This window comes from Mandrillus leucophaeus, unplaced genomic scaffold (genome assembly GCF_000951045.1).
Source record: "Mandrillus leucophaeus isolate KB7577 unplaced genomic scaffold, Mleu.le_1.0 Scaffold38, whole genome shotgun sequence".
Lineage (NCBI taxonomy): Eukaryota > Metazoa > Chordata > Mammalia > Primates > Cercopithecidae > Mandrillus > Mandrillus leucophaeus.
In genome coordinates, this window is record NW_012104031.1 from 2,035,460 (window position 1) to 2,061,758 (window position 26,299).

At 47.1% G+C, this 26,299-nt stretch overlaps 1 protein-coding gene across 2 annotated transcripts in view; it reads left to right on the plus strand.

Moving 5' to 3' along the window:
- The window catches only part of PLEKHA6 (pleckstrin homology domain containing, family A member 6), a 156,702-nt gene extending 135,038 nt beyond the window's left edge, over window positions 1–21,664 (plus strand). For both annotated transcript variants that reach the window (XM_011990450.1, XM_011990451.1), the window contains 6 exons: window positions 9,934–10,107; window positions 11,420–11,587; window positions 11,663–11,796; window positions 12,296–12,441; window positions 16,916–17,039; window positions 17,743–21,664. In XM_011990450.1, coding sequence (XP_011845840.1) covers window positions 9,934–10,107; window positions 11,420–11,587; window positions 11,663–11,796; window positions 12,296–12,441; window positions 16,916–17,031 — 738 coding nt within the window. In that variant the 3' untranslated portion in view covers window positions 17,032–17,039; window positions 17,743–21,664. The remainder of the gene's footprint in view (window positions 1–9,933; window positions 10,108–11,419; window positions 11,588–11,662; window positions 11,797–12,295; window positions 12,442–16,915; window positions 17,040–17,742) is intronic.
- Window positions 21,665–26,299: the final 4,635 nt, after the last annotated feature.

A 26,299-nucleotide genomic window follows, 5' to 3' on the forward strand; every position in this document is an offset into this window, starting at 1 on the left:
TATATATAGGGGAGTTTATTAAATATTAACTTACATGCTCACAAGGTCCCACAATAGGCCGTTTGCAAGCTGAGGAGCAAGGAGAGCCAATCCAAGTCCCAAAACTGAAGAACTTGGAGTCCAGTGTTCCAGGGCAGGAAGCATCCAGCACAGGAGAAAGATGTAGGCTGGGAGGCTAGGCCAGTCTCTCCTTTTCATGTTTTTCTGCCTTCTTTATATTCACTGGCAGCGGATTAGATTGTGTCCACCAGATTAAGGGTGGCTCTGCCTTGCCCAGCCCACTGACTCAAATGTTAATCTGTTTTGGCAATACCTTCACAGACACACCCAAGATCAATACTTTGTATCCTTCAATCCAGTCAAGTTGACACTCAGTATTAATCATCACAAGTCCACCCCTTGTCAACTTGAACCCATGCACATCTCCTGAGATCATACATAATCTTCAAATAAAGACAATAATAAGGTCATAATTACACCTAACATAATACGACTATCCTTCATACAACCAGAAACACACCAATCCCCAACCCAAACACTATCACATAAAGTTAACAATACTTAAATGCTGATGTGAGGTCACTAAATCCTATGTCATATGATAAAGGAAAAAGAAATAAAATATTTTCCTTAGCACAAGTGCATGCATGCACAAACATATTTTTAGCAAAAGAGGGAGGAAATACTCATGACCATTACAGTTCCTGCTTCTGCAGCTGGTCATGTGGTCATAGCTGGTATTGATGACCACTTCCTTCTGCTATCCATTCTGTATTCCCTCTGCCTTCAGCAAGCACCTCAGCAGGTCGTGGTGTTTTTCCTGGTGGAGTGACCAAACTTTCATTCCTGAGGGGTCTGGGCCATTTGTAATCCTGCCTGGATTAAGCTGTTGTAGTTTCCCATTGACCTTAATCACAGGATCTCTTAATACTAAGAGATGCCCTAATGGATCTCCTGTATTCCATGCATATTCTTCCTTACTTCCATTGTGGAGTAGTAGACTGATTTCATCTTGATAGTCCAGGTCAATCACCCCAGCCAACACTATAACTCCCTTCTTAGCCTGTTGATTTAAAGGTAGGAGGAGCCCAAAGTGTCCAGGTGGCAATCTTAACTTTCAGTTTAACGGAATTGTTGTGTCTCCTGGTAGCATATCAAGGGCTCAGTGTTGGTTTCTGTTGCTGGCAAATTGGGCACTCAGCAGTGGCCATAGCCAGGGCAGCATTGGTGAGTGGAAGTCCATGTTGCTGAGTCCATGCGTAACCCCCATCCCTGCCATCATGGCCACTTTGTTCATGGACCCATTGGGTGGCTGGGAAAAGAGGCTGAGTGGTGTCCACAGAATGAGTCATCCTATTCATCCTGGATGGATCCTGGATAATAATCCTATCCAGGATTATTAAAATCCTCCTCTGCTGAGGTCACCTGTTGGTGAGCACTCACATAGTATACAAATATCTTCATGGTTTCTGACCCCTCACAGAGGTCCATCTACATACCTCTTCCCCAAATTTCTTTGTCACCAATTTTCCAATCGTGCTTCTTCAAAGTCCCTGACCATCCAGCCAAACCATTGGCTACAGCCCGTAAATCAGTATATAATCACACATCTGGCCATTTCTCCTTCCATGCAAAGTGAACAGCCAGGTGCACTGCTTGAAGTTCTGCCCACTGGGAAGATTTCCCTTCACTGCTCTCCTTCAGGGATGTCCTAGAAAGGGGCTGTAGTGCTGCAGCTGTCCACTTTCAGGTGGTGCCTGCATATCGTGCAGAATCATCTGTGAACCAGGCCCTAGTCTTCTCTTCCTCTGTCAACTGATCATAGGGAACTCCCTATGAGTCCATCAGTGCAGGGTAGGGGAGAGAAGGCACGGTGGCAGGAGTGGAGGCCATGGGCATTTGAGCCACTTCCTCATGTAACTTACTTGTGCCTTCAGGACCTGCTCGAGCCCGATCACGTATATACCACTTCCATTTGATGATGGAATGCTGCTGTGTGTGCACCACCCACTTTATGGCTAGATGGACCAGAAAGCACCCAGTTCATGATAGGCAGTTCAGGTCGCATGATGACTTGGTGGCCCACAGTCAAACATTCAGTTTCCACCAAAGCCCAGTAACAGACCAAGAGCTGTCTCTCAAAAGGAGAGTAGTTATCTGCAGAAGATGGCAGGGCCTTGCTCCAAAATCCTAGAGGCCTCTGCTGTGATTCATCTATGGCAACCTGCCAAAGGCTCCAAAAACATCCCTATCTGCCACTGACACCTCAAGCACCATTGGATCTGCTGGGTCATATGGCCCAAGTGGCAGAGCAGCTTGCTCAGCAGCCTGGACCTGTTGCAAAGCCTTCTCTTGTTCTGGACCCCACTCAAAACTGGCAGCCTTTCAGGTCACTCGATAAATGGGACAGAGCAACACACCAAATGAGGAATATGTTGCTTCCAAAATCCAAATAGGCCTGCTAGACTTGTGCCTCTTTCTTGGTTGTAGGAGGGGCCAAGTGCAGCAACGTATCCTTCACCTTAGAAGGAATATCTTGACAGGCCCCACACCACTGTACCCCTAGAAATTTTACTGAGGTAGAAGGTCCCTGAATTTTAGTCAGATTTATTTCCCATCCTCTGACATGCAAATGTCTTATCAATAAGTTCAGTGTGTTTGCTACTTTTTGCTCACTGGATCCAGTCAGCATAAGGTCATCAGTGTAATGAACCAGTGTGATATCTTGCAGAAGTGAAAAGCTATCAAGGTCTTTCTGAATAAGATTATGACACAAAGCTAGAGAGTTGATATACCCCTGAGGTAGGACAGTAAAGGTATATTGCTGGCCTTGCCAGCTGAAGGCAAATTGCATCTAGTGGGCCTTATGGACAGGAATGGAAAAAAGGGCATTTGCCTTGTCAATGGCTGCATACCAGATACCAGGAGATGTGTGAATTTGCTCAAGCAATGAAACCACATCTGGTACAGGCAGCTGCAGTTGGAGTCACCACTTGGTTAAGCTTATGATAATCCATTGTCATCCTCCAAGATCCATCTGTCTTCTGCACAGGCCAAATGGGAGAGTTGAATGGGGATGTGGTGGGAATCATCACCCCTGCATCTTTCAAGTCCTTGATGGTGGCACTATCTCCACAATCCCTCCAGGGATGTGATACTGTTTTTGATTTACTATTTTTCTAGATAGAGGCAGCTCTAATGGCTTCCATTTGGCCCTTACCACCATAATAGCCCTCACCCTACCAGTCAGGGAGCCAATGTGGGGGTTCTTCCAGCTGCTAAGTATATCTATGCCAATTATGCATTCTGGCACTGGGGAAATGACCACATGATGAGTCTGGGAACCCTCTGGACCCTCTGTAAGTCAGACCTGAGCTAAAACTCCATTAATTACCTGACCTTTATAAGCCCCTACTTTAACGGGAGGACCACAGTAACATTTTGGGTCCCCTGGAATCAACATCAGCTCAGAGCCAGTGTCCAGTAGTCTTCGAAATGTCTAATCACTTCCCTTTCCCCAATGCACAGTCACCCTGGTAAAAGGCCAGAGATCTTCTTGGAGAAGGATGGAAGAAAGATTCACTGCATAAATTGTCGGTAATGTAGTGGGGTCCTTCCTCAAGAGGACCCAGCCTCCCCTTCATTCAAGGGATTCTGCATCTGTAAACTGGCTTAAGTCTGGAAACTGACTGAGAGGCTGTGATTCTCTGTTTTTGTAATTCAAATTAGTCTTTTGTCCATTTGACTTAGAAGTTTTCTGCTTTATAAATTAAGTAGGAATGCAGTAGGCTCCCTACCAATTTCACTTCTAGGAATACCAGGATTAATTAGCCAATGACAGAGGTCTACACGAGTCAGATTATTCTGATTGCTGTTTTACCTCTGCTGTCCATTACAGTAGCTACACCCACCTTGCCTTTGATGGTTGAGTGCCACCACTTGGACCCTGCCACCTCGGGATCCAATTATTCCCATTGTATTTAAATTTTGTAGTTGAGTGACTGCCGTTCCCACCATTAGATCTGACATGCAGAAAACAGCAATTATAGGGCTCTTCAAAGATGCAAGTGCTGCCCTCACAAATCTGTTTCATAATGCACTGGTCAAGGGTATATCTTCTGGACTCTCCCAGCTGGAATGAGTAGGTCTAAAGTGACTAATCCACTCCACCATCCCAGTCTCCCTGAGCCTTTGGATCCCTTCCTCTACATTAAACCAAGGGAGATCAGGCATTTCCAGCTTGCTCACACTGGGCCATCTTTTAATCCATGTTTCAGCTAACCAAGCAAATAAACTATTAGAACCTTTTTTAACTCCCTGAGCTGCAACATTAAATGCAGAGTCCCTACTTAGTGGGTCCAAATCAATAAATTCAGCCTGATCCAACACTATGTTCCTTCCACCATTATCCCACACTCTTAATATCCATTCCCATGCCTGTTCTCCAGATTTCTGCTGATATAAATTAGAGAATGCAAACAGTTCTTTTAGAGTGTAGCATACCTCCTCATGGGTCACACTCTCAACCTCACCTCTAGGGGCCCACTGGGGTTTTAGTCTAGCTGTAGGTCTAGAAGCAAACAGAGGCGTTGGGGGTGCCTCCCGAGGAGAATCAACATTATCTTGCCTGGCAACTGCTTCAGGGGAGGCCATGACTGTTGCCTCTGGTAGCACAGGGTTTATCTCCTCAGACAAAGGTGGAAAGGCTGATGGCAGCATGGGTCAGGGAGGGGATGTTGCCACTATTGGGAATGGAGAAGCTGTTCCTTCTGGCAAAAAAGGTTCATAAGAGTTTACAAACTCAGTGTCCCTAGCTTCATCAGGGTCTTCCTACATGTCCCCATTCCAAGTTTCAGAGTCTCATTCTTTTCCAATCAATGCCCTCACTTTAATAGTGGACACCTGGCAAGGCTGTGCATGCATCTTTCATTGTAGGTCAGTCACTCACATGATAAGAGCTTGTGTCTGTTTTTGCACAATTTCAGCTCTTTCTCTATAGGAGATAAGACTCTAACTCAGAACAGTCTTAGCATATTTGAGGCTCAGTATCTGCTTCTGAAGCTGGGAGGTACAATCCCTGAGTTCATCATTTTCTTTCATCACTGTCTACTGAACTTAGGAGCAACCAACCAACTTCACTATGTTCCTTGGTTCTCCACAGTGGTCACTAAACTCCTTGCGTCTCAACGAACCATGAATCAAGAGTGTCAAATGCATTTATTTTGCATAACTCTCTGAACAGTTCGTGCCAAGGACTATCAGTGTTCTCCATACTATTAGAAGTAGAGTCCTTAGCATTTTTGGGTCTAATCATACTAAGCAGCCAACTCCAGAAGCCCCAAAACCAATGAAAGAACTCTATCCTTAATACCAAAATCTGTATTAGTTAGGGTACTCTAGAGGGACAGAACTAATATGATATATACATATATATATTTATTTATATGTATAAAGGGGAGTTTATTAAGTATTAACTTACATGATCCCAAGGTCCCACAATAGGCTGCCTGCAAGCTGAGGAGCAAGGAGAGCCAGTCCGAGTCCCAAAACTGAAGAACTTCAGTTTGATGTTGGAAAGCAGGAAGCATCCAGCATGGGAGAAAGATGTAGGCTGGGAGGCTAGGCCAATCTCTCCTTTTCACGTTTTTCTGCCTGCTTTATATTCACTGGCAGCTGATTAGTGCCCACCAGATTAAGGATGGATCTGCCTTCCCCAGTCCACTGACTGAAATGCAAATCTCTTTTGGCAACACCCTCACAGACACACCCAGAATCAATACTTTGCATCCTTCAATCCAGTCAAGTTGATGCTCAGTATTAACCATCACATATGCATAAAAAATATAAAAGAGTATTTTACAAAATTATCGTACTATGCTATTGATGAAATACAAAGCAGGGAAAGCAACAAAAGTCAGTGTTCAGAGTCAAATGTGCTGACCCACGGCAGTGTGAATTTCCTAGGGCTGCCAGGAGTTAACAAATTACCACAAACCAGTAGCTTTAAAACAATGGAAATATTCTGTCACAGTTGTGGAGGCTAGAAGTCCAAAATCAAAGTGCCAGCAGGGTTGGTTCCTTTGGAGACACTGAGACACAATCTGTTTCATGCCTTTCTCCTGGCTTATGGTGGTTCCTGGTAACTCTTGGCATTCCTTGGGTTGTAGATGCATCAACCAAATCTCTGCCTCCATCTTCACATCACCTCCTTTTCTGTGTGTCTTCTTTCCCATCCCATATAAGGATACCCATCATTGAATTTAGGGCCCACCCTCATCCAGGATTATCTTATCTTGAGATTCTTAATTACATCTGCAGAGACCTATTTCCAGATAAGGTTACAGTCACAGGTATTTGGGGCTAGGACCTGGACATCTCTTTTAGGGGGTACTATTCAACAACTTCAGTCCACTCTATGATACCCAAATTTCATGCCCATTTCACTTGCAAAATACATTCACCTAACCAACATTCCCAAAAACCTCAGTCCATGACTGCATCCTAAGTTTAAAATGTCATTGAAATATCAGCTCAGAAGTCCCGTCCCAAATCTCATCATCTAAATCATCTCCATCTGGTATGCATGAAACTCTAGGTATGATACATTTTGGGGCAAAATCTCTCCATTTGTAAAACTAGAAAACAAATTAATTGGCCAGGTGCAGTGGATCATGCCTGTAGTCCCAGCACTTTGGGAGGTCAAGGCAGGAGGATCACTTGAGCCCAGGAGTTTGAGACCAGTCTGGACAACATAGTGAGACCCTGCCTCTACAAAAAAAATTAAAAATTAGCCGGATGGGTTGGGTGCAGTGGCTCACACCTGTAATCCCAACACTTTGGGAGGCTGAGGCAGGTGGATCATCTGAGGTCAAGAGTTAGAGACCAGCCTGGCCAACATGGTGAAACCATGTCTCTACTAAAAATACAAAAATTAGCTGGGCATGGTGGCACATGTCTGTAATCTCAGCTACTCAGGAGTCTGAGGCAAGACAATCGCTTGAACCTGGGAGGCGGAGGTTGCAGTGAGCTGAGATCACGCCACTGTGTTCCAGCCTGGGTGACAGAGTGAGATTCCATCTCAAAAAAAAAAAAAAAAAAATTAGCCAGGTGTGGTGGTGCATGCCTACAGTCCTAGCCTGCTCCAGGAGGCTTAGGCTGGAAGATTGTCTGAGCCCTGGAGGTTGAGGCTGCAGTGAGCTGTGGTCATGCCACTGCACTTTAGCCTGGACAACAGAACAAGACAAAACAAACAAACAAACAAACAAAAAACAAACAAAGAAAGAAAGAAAAAGAAAGAAAGAAAGAAAGAAAGAAAGAAAGAAAGAAAGAAAGAAAGAAAGAAAGAAAGAAAGAATCTGCTTTCAAAATACAGTGCTGGAGGAGAGGCATAAGTAAGTCATTCCTGGCCAGGTGTGGTGGCTTACGCCTATAATCCCAGCACTTTGGGAGGCTGAGGCAGGAGGATCACTTGAGCCCAGAAGTTTGAGACCAGCCTGGGCAACATAGTGAGACCCTATCTCTATTTTAAAAATAAATTTTAAAAATTAAAAATTTTATTTTTGTTGCTGTCCCAACAAGGAGAAATTGGAAGGAACAAAGGAGTCACCATTCCAAGCAAGTCTGAAATCCAGCAGGGAAAATTCTATTAGTTTTCAAGGCCTGAGAATAATCATCTGTGACTCACTTCCCTGCCCTCTGGGTCCACAGAGGCTCCATCAGCCCCTGCCTCTAGGCCTGCTTCTTTGAACCCTGCCTCTTTGGACTCTGCCTGCATCAGGCTTTGTTCTGAGTCATTCTTGCTTTTCCTTGAAGGTTAGCATGTGTGTGTAGCTAACTACCTCTATTAGCCTATTTCCTGCCTGTAGAATCCCAGAAGTCTCACAGCTATTTTCATTTCATCTTATCTCTGTTCCTTTCTGTACAAGCTAGCAGTGTTTCTGCATATATAACAGTCTCAAAAACTTTGTAGGCCCCCTTTGTATTTCAAGGGTATCCATTCTAGATAACTCCATCTCTATTTCTGGCTTCTTCTGGGATGGTCAACTGGGTTCATGAGACATCCCTAATCTCTTTAGCAAAATGTTGTCCAGCCACATCCTTGACCCTCTCTCTAGGGCACACTCTTCCTACGATGAGTTTCCTAACTTCAGCATCCTTTGTGAACTCGGTAGGCTGAGAACCTCCCAAATAAAAAAGTGCTGGTTTCTCTTGGCTTAACAGTTATTTTCTCAATTTATCTTCTCTATAATTTTCCTATAAGTACAAAGAGAAACCAAGCCACACCTTCAACACTTTGTTTGGAAATCTCCTCAGCTAAATATCTAAGTTCATTACAGCCTTCAAGTTCTGTTTCCACTCAGCAGTAGAAAACAATACATTCACATTTCTGCCACTTTATAATAAAGATGGCTTTTCTTCCGTTTCTAATAACACGTTTCTTATTTCCTTCTGAGACCTTACCAGAAGCATCTTTAACATTCATATTTCTACCAGCATTCCAGTCATGATATATATACGATGGGCCCTCCATATCTCTGGGTTCCACATCTGTGGATTCAGCCACCACAGATCAAAAATATTCAGGGGAGAAAAATAATAAAAAACAATAAAACAGTAAAAATAAAGTAATAAAAAGCAATACAGGCCAGGCGTGGTGGCTCATGCCAATAATCCCAGCACTTGGGGACAAGAGGATTGCTTGAAGCTAAGGGTTTGAAAATAGCTTGGGCAACAAAGCAAGACCTCATCTCTACAAATAATAATTTAAAAATTAGTCAGGTGCAGTGGCATGTGTCTGTAGTCCCAGCTACTTGGAAGGCTGATGCAGGAAGATTGCTTGAACCCAGGAGTTCGAGGCTGTGGTAAGCTATGATTGCACCACTGCACTCCAGCCTGGGTGACAGAGCAAGACCCCATTTCAGAAAAAAAAAAAAGAAAGAAAGAAAGAAAGAAAAAGTAAAAAAACCAACAATACAGGATAACAACTAGTTACATAGCAATTTACATTGTATTAGGTATTGTAAGTAATCTAAAGGTGATTTACAGTATACTGGAGGGTATGTGTAGGTTATATGCACATCTATGCCATTTTATAGCAGAGATTTGAGCATTCATGACTTTTGCTATCCATCAGGATCCTCGGACCAGTCCGCTGGGATACTGAGGCATAACTGTATTCTCTAGGGCAATAGAAGCTTTCTTTTCTATGCTGTTTACTTCCTCTGAGCCCTCACCAGAATCACCCTTAAAGTTCATATTTCTGCCAGTCATCTCTTCAAGGAAATCCACTAGACTTTTTCTATTATATACCTTGAAATTCTCCCAACCTTTACCCGTTAGCCAATTACAAAATCTCTACCACATTTTTAGCTATCTGTTATAGCAGCACCCCTTTCCCAGTACCAAAATCTGTGTTAGTTTCCTTGGACTGCTGTGAAAAATCACCACGCACAGGGTGATCTAAAACAGTAGAAGCGTATGCTCTTATGGATGTGGAGGCCACAAGCCCAAAATCCAGGTGGTGGCAGCGTTGGCTCCTTTTGGAGGCCGTGAGGGAGAACCTGTCCTAGGCTTCTCTCCTAACTTCTGGGTATTGCTGGCAATCCTTGGCATTCCTTTCTGAGTAAATGAACCACTCTGATCTCTGCCTGCCTCTTCATGTCACCTCTACTCTGCATGTCATCTTCTTTTCTGTCTCTTATGAGGACACACCATTGGATTTAGGGCCCACTCTAATTCAGGATGATCTCATATTTCTAAATAAGGTTATACTCTCAGGTACCTGGGGTCAGTTCTTGGACATATCTTTTGGGGACCACTCTTCAGCTCACTACAGGCAAACTTCCCGTAGAAGGTAAATGTTAAGGGTTCAGGATGGAAAAGCTGGGTGGGGGATAAGGCACTTGTCAGAGCCCTGTTTTCCCATGGCAGCAGGAACGCCCCAAGAGTGCTGTGTTCCCTGGTGAGGGGAAGGTCAAGATGAGTGTGGAGGAGCAGATTGACCGAATGCGGCGGCACCAGAGTGGCTCCATGAAGGAGAAGCGGAGAAGCCTGCAGCTGCCAGCCAGCCCGGCCCCCGACCCCAGTCCCCGGCCAGCCTACAAAGTGGTAATGCCTTCCCAGCTACCCACAGGCATGAGCCTGGCATCTGCCAACACTTCCTACTCCCAGGGCATGGCCAGCTGGGGCCTGGGGAGTTTGAGAGGAAGGAGAGGGGAAAGAACCCAAGCTGGGCACCTGGGAGAGCCAGAGAGTCCTCTCTCCCACCGGCGGAAGAGTCTTTCAAGTGTTGACTTTTTCTTGTTTTAAGAAAATAACTCACAAAAAGGAATGCCTTAATTATTTTTGTTGAAATGAATCATACAAAATTCACTTAATAGAGAATAGTACAGAATTCACCACACAGAAATAGCTGTCACTTACGCATGTTTCTAGAGCATCTCCTCTGTGCCTAGCATTGGGCTGGCTGCAATGAAGATAATCATAATAGCTCACCGTCACATGGCACAATATAATCCACAAATCCCTTTCATGTTATTTCATTTAATCCTTTTAGCAACATTGGGTTAGGAATTATTACCCTATTTTGCAGATGGGGAAACAAAGTGAGGAGAAATTAAAGGATTCCTGGGCTACACAGCTCTATTAAGTACAGAGCTGGATGTAGCCCAAGACATTACTTAACTTTTGTTTCCATTAAATTTTAGAAATATGGAAAATTTATGACTCATAAGTCCTGTCCTCAACAGCTTACATTCTAGTTGATGGATTAGGACTTCTATAGTATGAAATCATTAGAAGTTAGCTGGGTGTGGTTGGCTCCTCATGCAAGTAATCCTAGCACTTTGGGAGACCAAGGTGGAAAGATCGTTTGAGGCCAGGAGTCTGAGACCAGCCTGACAACAAAGCAAGACCCTGTCTCTATAAAAACATGTTTAACAAGTAGCTGGGCATGGTGGATGCACCTATAGTCCCAGCTACTTGGGAGGAGGCTGGGATGGGAGGACTCAAGGCCAGGAGTTTGAGATTGCAGCGAGCTATGATTCTGTGGCTGTACTCCAGCTGGAGCGACAGCAAGACCCTGTTTCTTAAAAAATCAAAAGAAGAAATCAATACAAGTCACACTAACTTAACTGCCCAAATTATATAGCGAAGAATGTGAATACAGGGTACAGCAGGATGGGGAACAGCAAGAACTGACAAGAGATGTTGATGAGATGTTGCCTCTGGGGCCTGGCAGGTGGGCAGGCTTTGGGTCAGTAGAAAGGAAAGAGGATAGTTCTGCAGTAGGGTGCGGTGGGAGCAGTGGGGTGGCAGCTAGATCAGGCAAGCTGGGAAGGGAAAGCGAGGACAGGGCATGGCTAGGGCTGCCTGGAGGCATGGGTAGCCGTGGTGCGATCGTGATGCTGCTGTCCCCTAGGTGCGCCGCCACCGCAGCATCCACGAGGTGGACATCTCCAACCTGGAGGCAGCCCTGCGGGCAGAGGAGCCTGGCGGGCAGGCCTACGAGACACCCCGGGAGGAAATTGCCCGGCTTCGCAAAATGGAGCTAGAGCCCCAGCATTATGATGTAGACATCAATAAGGAGGTGAGTGGAGCCAGGAAGGGCTGTAGTGGGAGACTCTGGGAAGGGACAGAGGTGGTGACCCCAGCCCCTCCATAGCTCTCCACTCCAGACAAAGTCCTCATCCCCGAACGGTACATTGACCTGGAACCTGACACTCCTCTGAGCCCTGAGGAGTTGAAGGAGAAGCAGAAGAAGGTGGAGAGGATCAAGACACTCATTGCCAAATCCAGGTAACCGGCCTGGGTGAGCCTCTACTTCCTCTGCCCACCCTGGCACCTAGGACACCTGGGCCACTAGAAGTCGTTGGGGGCACAGAGCCTCCCCAGGGGAGAGCACATCAAGGTGGTGGCTCCAGGCAGCAGACAGGGCCCAGCTACCGGCAGAGGCAAGGATGCTGCTGTCAGGTGCTAGTAAGACCCGCCAGGCTCGTGCACATCACACCATCAAGACAAAACTGAAGGCTCGCCCTCTGGTGACTTCTTTTCCCCTTCAAGGCTGCCCTAAATGCTCACTTGAACCTTTTAATTCATTTGAGAACATTGAGGGTAGGGGTCTCAACCTGTGTTTTGTCAGGGTCCCACTCACTCCTAGGGACAGCCTTGCTGGGAACCAGAGACTGCACATTCACGGGGCCCTGGCCCTCCCTGCCAACCTCAGTCCACAGGCCCCCCGAAGCCACTTGGACCTTCCTGTCCCTCCCTCCATTTCTGTGTGTCTGTGCCTCTTCAGTATGCAGAACGTGGTGCCCATCGGCGAGGGGGACTCTGTGGACGTGCCCCAGGACTCAGAGAGCCAGCTGCAGGAGCAGGAGAAGCGGATTGAAATCTCCTGCGCCCTGGCGACCGAGGCCTCCCGCAGGGGCCGCATGCTGTCTGGTGAGAGGGGCTGGGCCTCGCTCCACCCTGCCAGGGAAACCAGCTGACCAGGTTTAGGGGAGGAAGCGCAGCACTGCTACCAGGGGGGCAGTAGCAAAGAGATACAAGGCTGAGGAGATGCTCCTCGAGGTTGAGACGAGCATCTATTGAGCACCAGGTACTGTGCTAGGCTCAGGGAGGTGCAAAGGGGCCAGAGTTGCTGCATCCAGGAGCTCAGAGCCGGGATGATCCTTACAGCCACCTTAGGGAGTATTGGCCAGAGGCCATGCAGAGCATGGGGAGCCATTCTGCCCGGGCAGGCCAGAGAAAGGCACAGAGAAAAGATGATAACTGAGTTTGACTGAGAAAGATAAAAATATTTCTCAGTTGCAGGGAGAGGGCCAGGTATTCCAGAGTATCCTTTCATTTCCTGCTTTCGCTGCATGCAAATAGGAAGAATCTTAGAAAAGATGGTGCAGGCAACCAGAGTTGAGAGCGATACAATTACCACTTTGGCTACTGATCCAAACTCACTTTTCTGCTAAGAAAAGATGACTATGAGGAACTGACTTCACACTGATACAAAGGCTACCAGGTCCTGACTAGATGCTGATAGGGTTGAGATCAACAGGGTCAGCTTCTGCTCAGTCTGAGATATCATCCCAGAATAGATGAAAATGTACTTGAGCTTTTAAGAATGAAAGAGATTCTGTATGAATGGGAGGGTTAAAGGGAGAGGAGAGACAGTGGGTAAGTCAAGGCGCCTGGGAGACTGTTCCCTTCATCAAGATAAAGGTGTTTAGGATAGAGAGGTAGAGTGAGAGTGAGAACTTTGAAGGCCAGTTAAGAGGAATGACTCAGAAGGGGGAGCCATGGTTGGAGATGACATTGGCAGAGGGGTGAGAGCAGGTGTGCAGGCTACAATTCCAGTAGCCCAGGCAAGAGCCATAAGCAGGTTAGAACCGTGGCTCGGAACATAGTGGAAGGGATGGCGTTTCATGTTGGTGATTAAGGAGGATTCAAATTCTGGTGCTCTGAGGTTCCATTTCCTCATCTGTGAAATTCAAATCAAAATTCCTGCCTCCAGTTCTGGTGGTATGAGGATTGGAAACAATGTGTGCCAAACACCTAGCACAGTGCCTGGCATTCAGTAAGTGCTCAATACATGCTCGCAAGCCGTAGTAGTGGTGACAGTAGCAGTAGCGCTGTGATGCTGGTAGTAGTAGTTGAAATAGCAATAGACGAAGTAGAAATAGAACCATTTGTCATTTTGCTAATTATTTTAAATATGGATGTTTTCAGAAACCAGAAGATTTTAGCTACGGCAAAGAGGATTTAAGTAAGCCTTAATGAAGAACCTTCTGCCAGTTAGGGTGTAATGGACTTTAGAATGGGTGTCCAGGGAGACCCTTGGAGGTATTTCAGGGAGAGGCTGTCTTTAGGCTGGAGTTGAGGGGAAGAGAAGGGATAGCTTCAGAGAGCCCCATCCTGCAGCCAAAAGGCAGCAAAACCAGTTTGGCCACAAGGAAGCAGGCCTCTGTTGAACCTCCCTGTAGTTTAGCTCCAAAATGAACTTGAACCTTCCAAAGATCAGATTCCACATGCTCTGGGCAAAAGGCAACTTCCTGTTTCAAGGGGTTAGAGAGACAGGCCGGTTTAAAAACTTTGCTCTGCCCCAGCCCCAGCCCCTGGCTCTCTCTACTACAGTTCCTTAGCCAAAGGTTCCATGAAAACAAAACCCACCCGGCCTATCCGATTTCTGTCTTGATACACACAGGCTTACATGTCAGGGTCTGTGTGCTGAAACCAAACGGTCACCTTGCTTTTGCCAAAACCCCAACTATTTAAAAAATGGCTGTGGCAGGGCCAGACCTCAGACTTAGCCCACTGTTCCCACCAGCCCTGGTCTGTGGCCCAGCTCCTCAGAGCTACAGCTCTGCCAGGCACAGCAAGGCTGGTCCTGGGCATGCACTATGTGGGCACAGGTTCACACCCAGGACACTGTGTGTGTGGCAGTGCGGGGCACAGGTCATGAGCATAGTGTGCATCGGGTACAGCGAGTAGAGTTCAGTGCCCATGTGTGATGTGTGGCATGGACAGAGTAATCAGTGAGGAATGCTGTTATGCTTACAAATCCACCCGGTGCGTGCAGACTCAGGTATGTAATATGTGGGAAATTATGGCATTTTTGAGTTTGTACGTGTGGCGTGGATGTCATGTGCAGTGTCTGGATCTGGTCATGTTTGTAGATACATGCATTTATTTGTGCGTATTCAAGTGTGCAGTGTGAGAATGGAGGAAAGGTTTGAGTACAAATGTAGCAATGTGTGTATCTGTGTAAAATGTCTAAGGACGTTGTGTGGAGACCCATTATGAGTCCAGGTGGTATATGGTAAGCTGTTGGAGCATAAATGTACATGTATGTGAGTGTACAATACATTGGTGGAGGTGGTGTTTATGAATGCTTGTATTTGTGATTGGCTTTTCTACAGTATGGGAAATGATAAAGCATATTTGTGTATATGTTGTGTACAGTGTATATATTGCAGTATTGTGAACTTATGTCTGTGTGCACAGGCTGGGAGAAAGTACAGTGTCATGAATGTGACTATGTGTGACTGATCATTTCTGCACGCATGTGGTACTTTGCACACTTTATAATATCACATATGTGTGATTCACATCTGCAGCACATGCAAATTTTAACTATTTTGATGGATATATTTCTAATATATATTTAGTATTTTTCTGCCTTCTTAACAAAGTTCTGTTTACATATGACCTTTTCTTGCTCATGTATTACATTATAAATATCTTTATTTTGCCGACCTCTGTTAAAGGAATGCCCTGAGGGCCACAATGGACATAGATCTGTTTGTAGCTATGCTAAATGTTCCCAAACTGTCACTCTTCTAAAGCTGTTATGTCTGCTTTTTACAAAACATTTTCTCTCCTCAGTCGTGCTTTCTTATAGATGTCAGTGGGCCTCCCAATTCCTCTGTCTCTTCGAATTTTCCTGTTTCTAATCTCCCCTGGGCTAGAAACCCAGCGAGCCAACACCTATTAGAATTGTGTATCAATAAGAGTAACTGGACTCCAAGGGCTCCCTATGAGTAAATTCTGAGAGCCTCACTGCATGTCCTGTAGGCTGTAACCTCTATGTTGGCTTCCTGGAGATATCTTTTGCTGTGTTTTTGGTTTCTTGGCTGTTTTAGAAGTTGAGACTGCTAGATGACTAAGCGTTGGGTCAGTGATGTGGCTATGCACACGAATGAGTGTTTGAAAGTGTTTGTGAGTGTATTTGCACATGAAGTTACAAGTGTTGGGTCACATGGAAGGGTGCAGGCTTGGAAGTATACAAATACACTTATTGTGAGCTGTGTGCAATGAGTGTAATGATATGGTGTTGCCAGATCCCATGCACAAACTTTGTATTGTGTATAGGCAGACAACGTCACATCCATGCGAGAGCTACATGTGTTCTATGCACATGAAGGTGTATTAGATATGTAACAAGAGTAGCCACCTTGGCTCTTTCTCTTGCACAGACGGCAGGGAAGGTGATGAGGTCCAGGGTAGGGTGGGGACGAGGGACTGGGAAGTTCAATGTTGGGACCCTTCTCTCGGTGGAAATGCAGTGTGACCCTGGCTGAGGTCTGGTTCCTTTCTGAGCCTGAGCGAGGATGTTGTCTCTGCCATCCTCCTGCCTCGCAGCTACAGTGAGGATGCGTGAGGGTCTGGAGACTGCATAGAGCTTGTCCCCAGTAATAAGTCTTCCCTTCTCATTGTCCTTCCACTTTACTATTCTTAACATGGAATAATAATGATAATAGAGTAAAATCTCAATAATTCAAATGTCATTTCAGGCTTGTCTCGATTTGCTTAGGGGTGGACTGAAGTTTGACTTTACTGGACTGATGAAAAGGATGTCTCAAGTGTTAGCAGGGAACATGTTTCTGAGCCCTTGACTGTGCCAAGTTAACAGAACTCGCTTTAAGTTGATCAGAAATCTCTGTTTTGATGGCACTGATTAACATGGTGGTCACTTCACTTCTGCTCATTAAATGGGGCCAGATGGTTTGGATTGGTGTGATTTTACTGCACTATTAATCATTATCGTTAGTGACACTGCGGTATATAAAGTACCACTCCCTGGTTCCGTCTGCACAGTCGCGGAGAGGTGTGGGAATCTCCCCATTGTGTGGATGGGAGGGGAGCCCTTGGCCCAGAGAGGGCCTGGCCTTACCCACAGTCACACTGGTTCTCAGCAGAGCCTAGATTCGACCAGGTCTCCTCTGGGGCCTCACACTCTCCTCCACGATGCCCTGGGAACGAGGACAGCTTGGCCTAGCTTGAGCAAGCTCCAAGCTCAGTGCTCTCTCTCTGCTTGCCTCCCTGCCTCGCTCCCCGCCTGGGGAGGGCCTCGCTTGCTCTGGGTGCCCACCCTCCTTCCCCACCCACCCCCATTCACCTCCCTGTTCATTTCTGTTTCCAGTGCAATGTGCCACCCCAAGCCCTCCCACCTCCCCTGCTTCCCCGACTCCTCCAGCCAACCCCCTGTCGTCTGAATCCCCACGGGGCGCCGACAGCAGCCATACCATGCGGGTCTGAGCTCTGACGTAAGCACTTTTCTACTGTATTTCATCCACCTGGGGAGTGGGGCCCCTTCCTTCACCCCCATTGAGCCATCTGTGTCCTCTCATTTTGGCATTTTGCTTCTCCCCTACCCCAGTGCCCTGTACCGCTCCTCCCCACTATCCGTCCACCCATCCATCCATCCATCCATCCATCCATCCATCCATCCATCCAGCTTCCCCACGCAGTGCTGGGCTGGAACCGGCTGGCAGGGCCGCTTCTTGGATGTTGTGATGCCAATGGCCTTTGCTTCTCCAGAAGCAGGCAGGGAATGGACCCGAGACCTTACCTGTCTGCTCTCAGGGAAGGCTCTCCCCTGACACCCCACCCCGTGCCTCCTGTCTGCTGACAAGCTTTCCATCTGTTGAGATACACAGATGCAGAACCTTCAGAAGCCCTCAAAAGCTGTTTCTCAACTCCCAGATCTTACTGTAATTTAAAATAACATTGACAATTACAGCCAAAGGCTGTGAACCCTTCCCTTGCCCCTAGCCCACAGCCGCTCACTCTCAGTCAAGTAGAAAAGAACACTGACTTCCTTTCCTTTGTTCCCCTGTCAGGGTTGAGGGACCGGAGTGGGTTTCTGCCAGGTTTTTGCAGGACGAGGCTTCTTTCTCCCGGGAAGGTTGGCTGGAGTCCTTGCTCCTCTGTGCAACCCTCTTCTCACCCCATTTCTCTTTTCTCCAGTGCAAGCCCTGGCTGAGGCCAATGCTGTGAAGCTCCACAGAGTCACATTCTGAAGCTGTCCTCTGCCCACCTGAGGTCCTGGCTCCCCACCCTGGCCCCCTGCCCCTGCACTCCCATGGGAATGCCGCAGGGAGCCAGGCTGGGGCCACAGGCTGCTGCCGAGAGGAGCGTGGATACCTCAGTGTCCACACACCCACTATGCCTAACCCTGGAGCTCTCACTACTCACACCGTGGTCCTGGGCCAGGGCCTGAGACGGCAGTGGGGAGCACCATCCTCGTTCATGCCCAAGTCACAGAGAGCCACGGCCTTGCCCTGGCTGGGGTTGTGGTGACTCCAGTGGAACAATCCCTGATGGGGGACATGCCGTGGTGGAGAACATACCTGTGGCTATCTTATGTGAGGACTAGAGGTGAAGAGGAGATGGACACTGCCTCTTGGAGCCAGCCTGACACTGAGGACAGCACTTGTCGTCATCCCTATCCTCATCAACCCCACCCGGCTGCCTCAGCTGGACCCAGGGCTTTGATAAACCCAGTGCTTTGCTTATGGGTGCTCGCTGGGGTCCAATGGAGACTGACCACCCTGCTTGAGCCAAAGACAAGGTGATGAGAGATGGGGAGAGGCTATTGGCTCCCAGAGGGAACAGTGCTGGTTGTGGCTAGAGAACAGCAGGTCTGTGCAGTGTCTGAGGGCAGGTTGGGAAGGGTAGCAGAGAGAGACAGAAAGAGAAAGACAGAGAGAGAGAGAGAGAGATCCTCAGAGTGGGAGGAGGGGGAAGCAGCAGGACACATTGGCAAGTCAAGCAGGAAGGAAGGAGATGGAAAAGGGGTATTGGATTGGTTTCCCCAGGTGGAGCCTTAGGTTAGTGCCCAGTGCAGTGCCAGACTCTCTCCTCTGCTCCTCCCACCTCATCCCCAGGACGACCCACCAGTGGAGCACAGGCAGCCTCAGTGGAGATGCTTGGTGTGGGGATCTAGGTGAAGGAGGTTGAGTAGCGACTGCCTGGGAGATGGCTGTTGGTAGTTCTGTGCCTGGTGTCTGCCTCCCCGTCCTGGGGTAAGGGGCAGAGAGAAGGACTTGTCTTATGTAGGGTGTGGTCAGCCTTGGGGCCTTACCTACCCAGTTCTGCGATATTTCTTGCCCTGTTCCCCCTGGAATGTGCAGTGATCCAGCTGAGAATATGCTTTGAGGAGGAGGGATGAAGCCTTAATCTGGGAGGCCTCCCAGGATTCCAGGACCATCCCCCATCCCAGGCATCCCAGACGAGGACTGGCTGAGGCTAGGCGCTCTCACGATCCACCTGCCCAGGGAGGGCAGTGGGGGAGAGACAGAAGAGCAAAGCGCATTCTTCCTCAGCTCCACCCACCTGGAGATGAATGTAGCCAGAGAGGAGGAAGGAGGGAAGCTGAAGACGCCGTGGCCCCTAGGCCTTCACTCTGCTAGAGTTGCCACCCAGAGGCTTCAGCCTGACCTCCAGCGGTCCCGAGAACACCTACTAATTCCTCTCCACTCCTTCATGGCTGGGACAGTTACTGGTTCTTATGCAAGTAAAGATGATAATTTACTCAACAAATATTTATCGAGCACCTTTTATGTACCAGGCACTGTTCTAGGTGCTTAGGATATTCTCATGTTTCTGAGGGATTACAGCCTAGGAGGATTCCACCAATCTTCACTTCTAGCAGGTTTTTAAAATGTGACCCTTGGCTATATTTCCCATCTTCACAGTTCAAGCACCCCAAACCTGCCCTTTCTCCCCTGCAGACTGGCAGGTGGGATTGGTTCCCAGGTCATCTTCTCTCCCTCTTTCCCCCACGCCTTTCTCCCTCCACAGGAAACAGATTTTTCAGGGCCTTCCACACCTGCCGCTTTGTCTGTCTCTTTTTTTTTTTTAAAGTAATATTTTTTAGAAATACATGTAAAATACCAAGAAATAATATCTGCACCTCTGCCACCTCTCTCTCACCTCTTATTTCATAAAGCTGGCTCTTTATGTTGCTTTACATGCCTTAATATATGTTTTATGGAGATTATACATATTATAGATCTATATATGTAATATATTTGTTTGGATGTCTGATCTTTTCCTACAGTTCCTGCCCAGGCCCGTTTTTCTCTCCCTTATTTTCCGTATCATTCCTAGCATATCAAGGCCATACCCCTTGCCTTTTTGATCCAAAGAAGAGGAGAGGAAAGACTTATTTTAAGACAGATCTATTTTATGCTTTTGTTTAAAAAAAGCAAATCTATTTTCAAATGTGCAATGTCTGAATGGAATTGGCAAGTGAGGTGAGGAGATGGGGCAACTGCCTTTAGGTCCCAACCCTGTGCCCTTCCCTCTGCCACAGTGGCTTCATTCTATCCTATTCCCCAGTCAGGAAAGGGCTGGTCCCCAGAGCTCACCCAGAGAGCATCTTGCCGGGGGCAGGGCATTCCCTCGGAAGTCCTGGCCTAAGGATTTTATTACACTGTCCACTCCTGATGACCCTCTGCAGTTGTCAGGCGTGAATCCTCTGGAAGGAACTGTTTGCAGTTGTATGCACAAAGGAGACCCATGCAGGCATGCACCCCAAATGGGCTGCTAGACTACCCCTCTTCATCAGCCTGCTGGAAAGAGCAGACAGTGTAATGGCAGCCTATGCCAAACAGCACTAAGGATGTCGGTCTACGAGATGGTGTCAAGCCCAGAGGAGGCGGCTTGGGGTCCTCTGGGCCATCCCTGGCCCTTTAGCACAGACACATACAAGTTCCTTGGGCTTGTCACACTCCTTTTCACTCGATCCCTCTTTGGTCTGGGTCACATCTATGACATCCCCCCTCTGCAACCTTTCTCTCTGGGGGCTGTACCAAAGGCATGGTACCTCAGTCTGGCATCCAGACTGCGAAATCAGCCTCTGAGCCGAGGAGGGTCCTACAGACAAGGTGACATCTCAACCTCACCCAAGAAACCCCCAGGACTTTACCCCAGCAGGCTGCCACGGGGGCACCAAACGAAGCCAGCTCAGCCTTCCAAACTGCTCAAGCCTTTGTCAATTATCAAATTGGCCAAAGGGTCTCTGGCCTTGCAAGGATTTGGGCAGGATAGAAGTCTTTGTCTAGATCTGAAATCAAGGGCTTGGGAATCTAGAGCCGAGCTCCTGGCCAGCGTTTGAAGCCTGGCCTCCCAGCTGGGGCGTTTACTGACACCCTGCCACCAGCCTAGAACATCCCGCTCTGAATGAACAGAGCGCAGGTGGGGGTCCAGGGCTAAGTGACCCACCTGGGGACGCTCTGATTATTCATCCAGGGCCTTCTCAACGAGCACATTACCTCCATGATCAATAACCAAGAGGCTGCAATCAAATACTGCTACTGTCACTTTGAAGATTTTCTGAGATCGCAAGTGGCACACTTGCTCTCCGACCTTTGGGAGAGGCATGTTTTTGGGCAGGGCTGGCTATGGCAAGAGGGAACCAGTTCCTTTCTCCTTTAAGCACCCTCTACCTGGCAGCTCTTAAAACTAAGAAAAAATATTATATACACACACACATATATATATACACACACATATATATATATCTATTTATGCACATATTGGGGCCAATTTGATTTGCTAGTATTAGACAATAAACCATACAAGGAAATTTATGATCTCAGTGTCTTTATTTAGTATAAAAGTGACCTTAGAAGAAGGGTGAAGGTTAGATAGATGGAATCTCTGTCGGGGGCAACCAGCTGTAGCATCCCCTTAGCATCTTTCTAGCCAATGAGCCCCCTCCCCAGGAGGAGGGGACGGCCTGACTGAAACAGGTGAGAGTTTGTTTCCTCCTTTCAGCAGCATTCTTTTTAGATTTAGGTACCGAAGAATTCCAGTGAGTTCTGCATTTGTATCTTGCAAGTTTGTATAAACTCAATACAGGAAATAAAATGAATGTTTTGTACATGTGGTGTGTGTCTCCTACTCTGTGTCTGCCCTCGTGGTGCTTGTGGGCTTGTGGGGTTGGCAGCTTGTGGGGTTGGTAGGAAAGGGGAATGGGGGCTGGGGGATAGGCTGGGTGCAAAACATATGCTCCCTTCCTCCCCTGTGCCTCAGCCTGCCCTTTTGGGCTCTATCCCCAGGAGCTGGGGAAGCAAGGGTATGCTGCCAACACCAGCATCATCATTTCAGTTCAGGTGACCCCAGATCAGGGTTTGTCCCAAGGTTCTGTATAATGGGAGTATCAGATGCTTCAGGCCCTGGCACCTTCCCTTGGTTTGACTCAGACAAAGGATAGGACAGCAGGAGAAGAAAATGAATTCCCAGGCTTTCTTGATTACTACACAATGCGCTATACTGCTGCTTTACGAGAAGGTGCATAATTTGGTGGGAGGTATGACGCCACCCCAATTCTCATCCTGCCTCCATCCCTTTGGTTTATTTCTGTTGAAATAAACCAAAGTGTTTAGTGGTTATCAGGTATTGACACTCTGTGTGAAGCGCTTTACCGGCGCTTCTCAATTTGGAATCTTACTGTGGGAAACAAGAGTCGAGAAGCCTGGTAAATTTTGTGGGGTGGGTAGTGGAAGAGAAGAGGTGCACCCGGGAGACTGGCAGGCTCAGCTGGGCTTCTGCACGTTGTTCGAGGGAGGGATGGCTCAAGAAAAAGCGAGAAAGAGAGATGAGAAAGCAAGCTTCCTAATTCCTAATCTTGCATCGACTTGGCTTTCATGGCTGAAGCTGAATTCCGGACACCTGTTCCCATTTCTAAGGGCTAGTACAGGGGTGGTCATTTTTAAAATTTGACTCTATTTTGGATGTTGTCACATCCCCAGGATGATGTCCTTTGTGAACCCAGGAGAGTTGTGACCACATGTAGGCTCTGGGGGAGGGCCTGCATCAGAGGCTGGGGTAGGGGGGTGTATATTGGAGAACTTGTCACTTTCCGGGGGGCTGAGCCTTTAGCTGCAGCCTCCATCTGAGCCAGAGCCAATGGCAAGGGCTTGGGGAGGAGGTGGAATGTGAGACCACAGAGCACCACAGGGCATCACTGCATCCACCGACAAGGGCTGGCTCCTCCCCTCAAGAGATGATGCCAGCTGGTGCCTGCTCCACCCCCTACCCAGATCAAGCCAGGTTGGGATTTGTAAAAAGGGGGCAGTAGCTGATAAATGTAAATGAAAATGCAACTAGCAGAATGCCCTTTAAGGAGCAGTGCTGTGTAACTGGGTGATCATTTATTTATTCTTGAAGAGAGGCACGACAGGGTCAGGCAGGCAGCCAAGCCTCAGATCCTGCTGCTGCCAGGGAACTGGGGCCACACCACGGCCCCCTCCTCATCCTGAGCCTCACCTCGTTACTGAGATCAATGAGAGAAAGTGGCATGTCATCCTCAACTCCTGCCCCTAGCAACATGCTCCTTGCTAGCTGCATGAAGATTTGGACAAGTCATTAAATTCTTGAGTCTCAGTTTCCTCGTCTGGAAAATGGGTATGTTAACCACCATCTTATGGAACTTTCAAGAAAGGCAAATGAGAAAATGGATGAAAATCACTTTGAAAACTCAAATTCACTTCCAAATGTGAGGAAGTGGAAGTGGTGATGTTGCAAAGGCTCCCTGGCCACCTGCAGGGGCCTGATGTGGGAAGAGGGAGAAGGTTTTCCAGGACCCCTTCTTTACTAGCTCTATAGCCTTTGCTGGAAGACATCACCAGGGCCTGTGCCGTCCCTGAGGTGTCCCTCCCCTGGCAGTTCTACGCCTCCAGCCCAGGGAGTAACTGCACTACCCCACCCCTTTCTCATCATGGCAGGGTCATGAGACTGCCATGGGTCGAGGGCTAGCACCAGCCTTCCAGGGCCTGCATACCCCTTCCCAGGAACGTCCCTATGAAGGTCCCTCTCCAGAAGGGTGAACTGTGGACAGCCCCTCTGCGCTCAGCTCCAGTACCCAGAGAATCAGGCCAGGAGGGCCCAGTATCATGAGTGTTTAATTCTCCTGAGTTCACAGGTGGGTTCCATGGCTGGGGGTGGGGGCAGGGAGGGACATCCCCAGCTGCTATTTTATACGCCTGTGGGAGTGGTTTAGCACGATTTGAGATGACAGTAGAAGTCTTTCATATAAAGCATATTAACAGTATACTAATAATGTTAATAACAATAGTAATTATTATAACTATACAGTAATAGCAATAGCAATGGTTCATTAAGTGCTTACTGTGTGCCAGGTACCTGGTTCTACGCACTTCACATGCATTTACTCACGAGTCCTCATCCTCTATGTCAGTCATAGGTACTCTAATTATCCAAGAAGCCGAGGCACAGAAAGGATAAATAAAATGCCCAAGGCTTCATGAAGCTAGGATGAAGCTCTTAACCTACCAGTGATTTCAACGGGGATGATTCTGGCCCCTTGGGGCATTCGGTTGTCTCAATCCTAAGGGTGCAAAACTCTCCCTGGCATTTAGTGACTGCAATGCACAGGACAGATTTCCAAAACCAAGAATTGTCCCATATCCTGCACAACTTTCGAATGTACAGCTGAACTAAACCCACTACCAGTAAAAGTTGGTCATGCTCCAATTGACAGTAATACCAAAAGGTTTTGTAAGCTTTTAAAAATAAGTTTCATGAAAACTCAGAAAGTTAGGAGATGATTATTATGGAGCAGAAGCTTAAAAGGAATAAAAGACATTGTCTCAAAATTATTGAATAATCTACTCCATGCCTTGTCTGCCCAAAGGATTATAAGATTTCTACTACTATGTATTTGATTGAAAACAGTTCTGGCCGGGCGTGGTGGCTCACGCCTTTAATCCCAGCACTTTGGGAGGCCGAGGCAGGCGATCACGAGGTCAGGAGATCGAGACCATCCTGGCTAACACGGTGACACCCCATCTCTACTAAAAATACAAAAAATTAGTGGGGAGTGGTGGTGGGCGCCTGTAGTCCCAGCTACTCGGGAGGCTGAGGCAGGAGAATGGTGTGAACCCGGGAGGCAGAGCTTGCAGTGAGCAGAGATCGACTCCAGCCTGGGTGACAAAGCGAGACTCTGTCTCAAAAAAAAAAAAAAAGAAAAGAAAACAGTTCCAATCAGTAGGTGATACTGAATAAGCAAAGAAATTGACTGAAAATATTTAACAGAAGAGATGTGAGAGAACCAAACATGAAATCAGAGACACTTGAGATGCAGGAGATCTCACTGTGTCTCCTTAATAAAAGTTTTTAGAGTTTATTTCATATTATTGCCATCCTTTATATGTTTAAAGTTTTTTGCAGCCCAAGGATGAACACTTACGTTGTCACAATTACGTGTGGAAATGTTGTGCCCTGTCTTTACAACACTGTCCCAGGTGTCCACCTGCAATTGCTCTAAACCATTTTTATCTTCTTTTCTCTTCCCAATCTATCCTCTATGCCCCATTGCCCACTGGAAATATATGATCTCTAAGTCCTTTTAAGATCCCAGAGACTGAATTTTACCTCAACACTGATACGTTTCAAGACAGAGGTCGATGTGTTGTGGTACTCTATGGCAACCCCATTCCATGGTGGCTATTTTGACAATACACACATACATAAGACCCAGTTCCTTTGCATGCGCGTCATACTCCTATATTATCTCCACCTTGTGCTCTCTAATTTGCCCTGCTGTGTCATCCCTATCTCAATTAAGATACTTTCCCTCTCTTATCATATGCAAGTACATCTGGTCTGTTATTACTCACCTAGCAGTTTTTATTTCTAGTGTTCACTTCCTGCTACTCTTTCATTTTCTTGCATGTGTGTGATTTTTGTTTTTGCATAGAATGGCTCGTCTTCTATTTCTCTTAAATTCAAATATATATTATGTGTAGGTGCAAGCAATCTGCCTATTTCATTTATGCCTTCTGGTAAGTCTTGCCTGAGTGTTTATATATTGAAAGACATCATGTTTTATTATAACTTATCCTTTTTTTTGTTTTTTAATTGTGTCAGCTTTCCTTGGTTTTGTTGTTGTTGTTTGGTTTGGTTTTTTGAGACAGGATCTCACTCTCATACCCACGCATGGCTTGATCACAGCTCGTTGCAGCCTCGACCTCCTGGGCTCAAGCAATCCTCCTACCTCAGCCTCCCCAGCAGCTGGGACTACAGGCAGGCACCACCACATCTGGCTAATTTTTTGATTTTTATTTTTGTAGAGACAAGGTCTCACTATGTTGCCTAGGCTGGTCTCAAACTCCTGGGCTCAAGCAATCTTTCTGCCTCAGCCTCCTAAAATGCTGGGATTACAGACATGATGCATTTGGTATGCCAGGCCTATTTGCATTTTTAAATGATGTATGTAGATTAGTCATATCATCTGTGAAATTCATTTCTTCGTTTCTGGATAGAGGAGACATTGCAAAGTGGATGTTGGCTCTCCTGGCATTGAGAACCATTGCTCTGCGATGGGGAAAAAAGGATGTTAGGAAATAACTGCCCCTCCTTTTGTAGGCCCAAAGGAGGAAAGGACAAATCCATGTCTACACAGCTGGTAGGTGGACCCGAACCAGGCCCCCTGAATTGTCTAGTCCTGCCCCAACCCCAAATTCAGGGCTTTGTCTTCCATAGCTCAACCTCA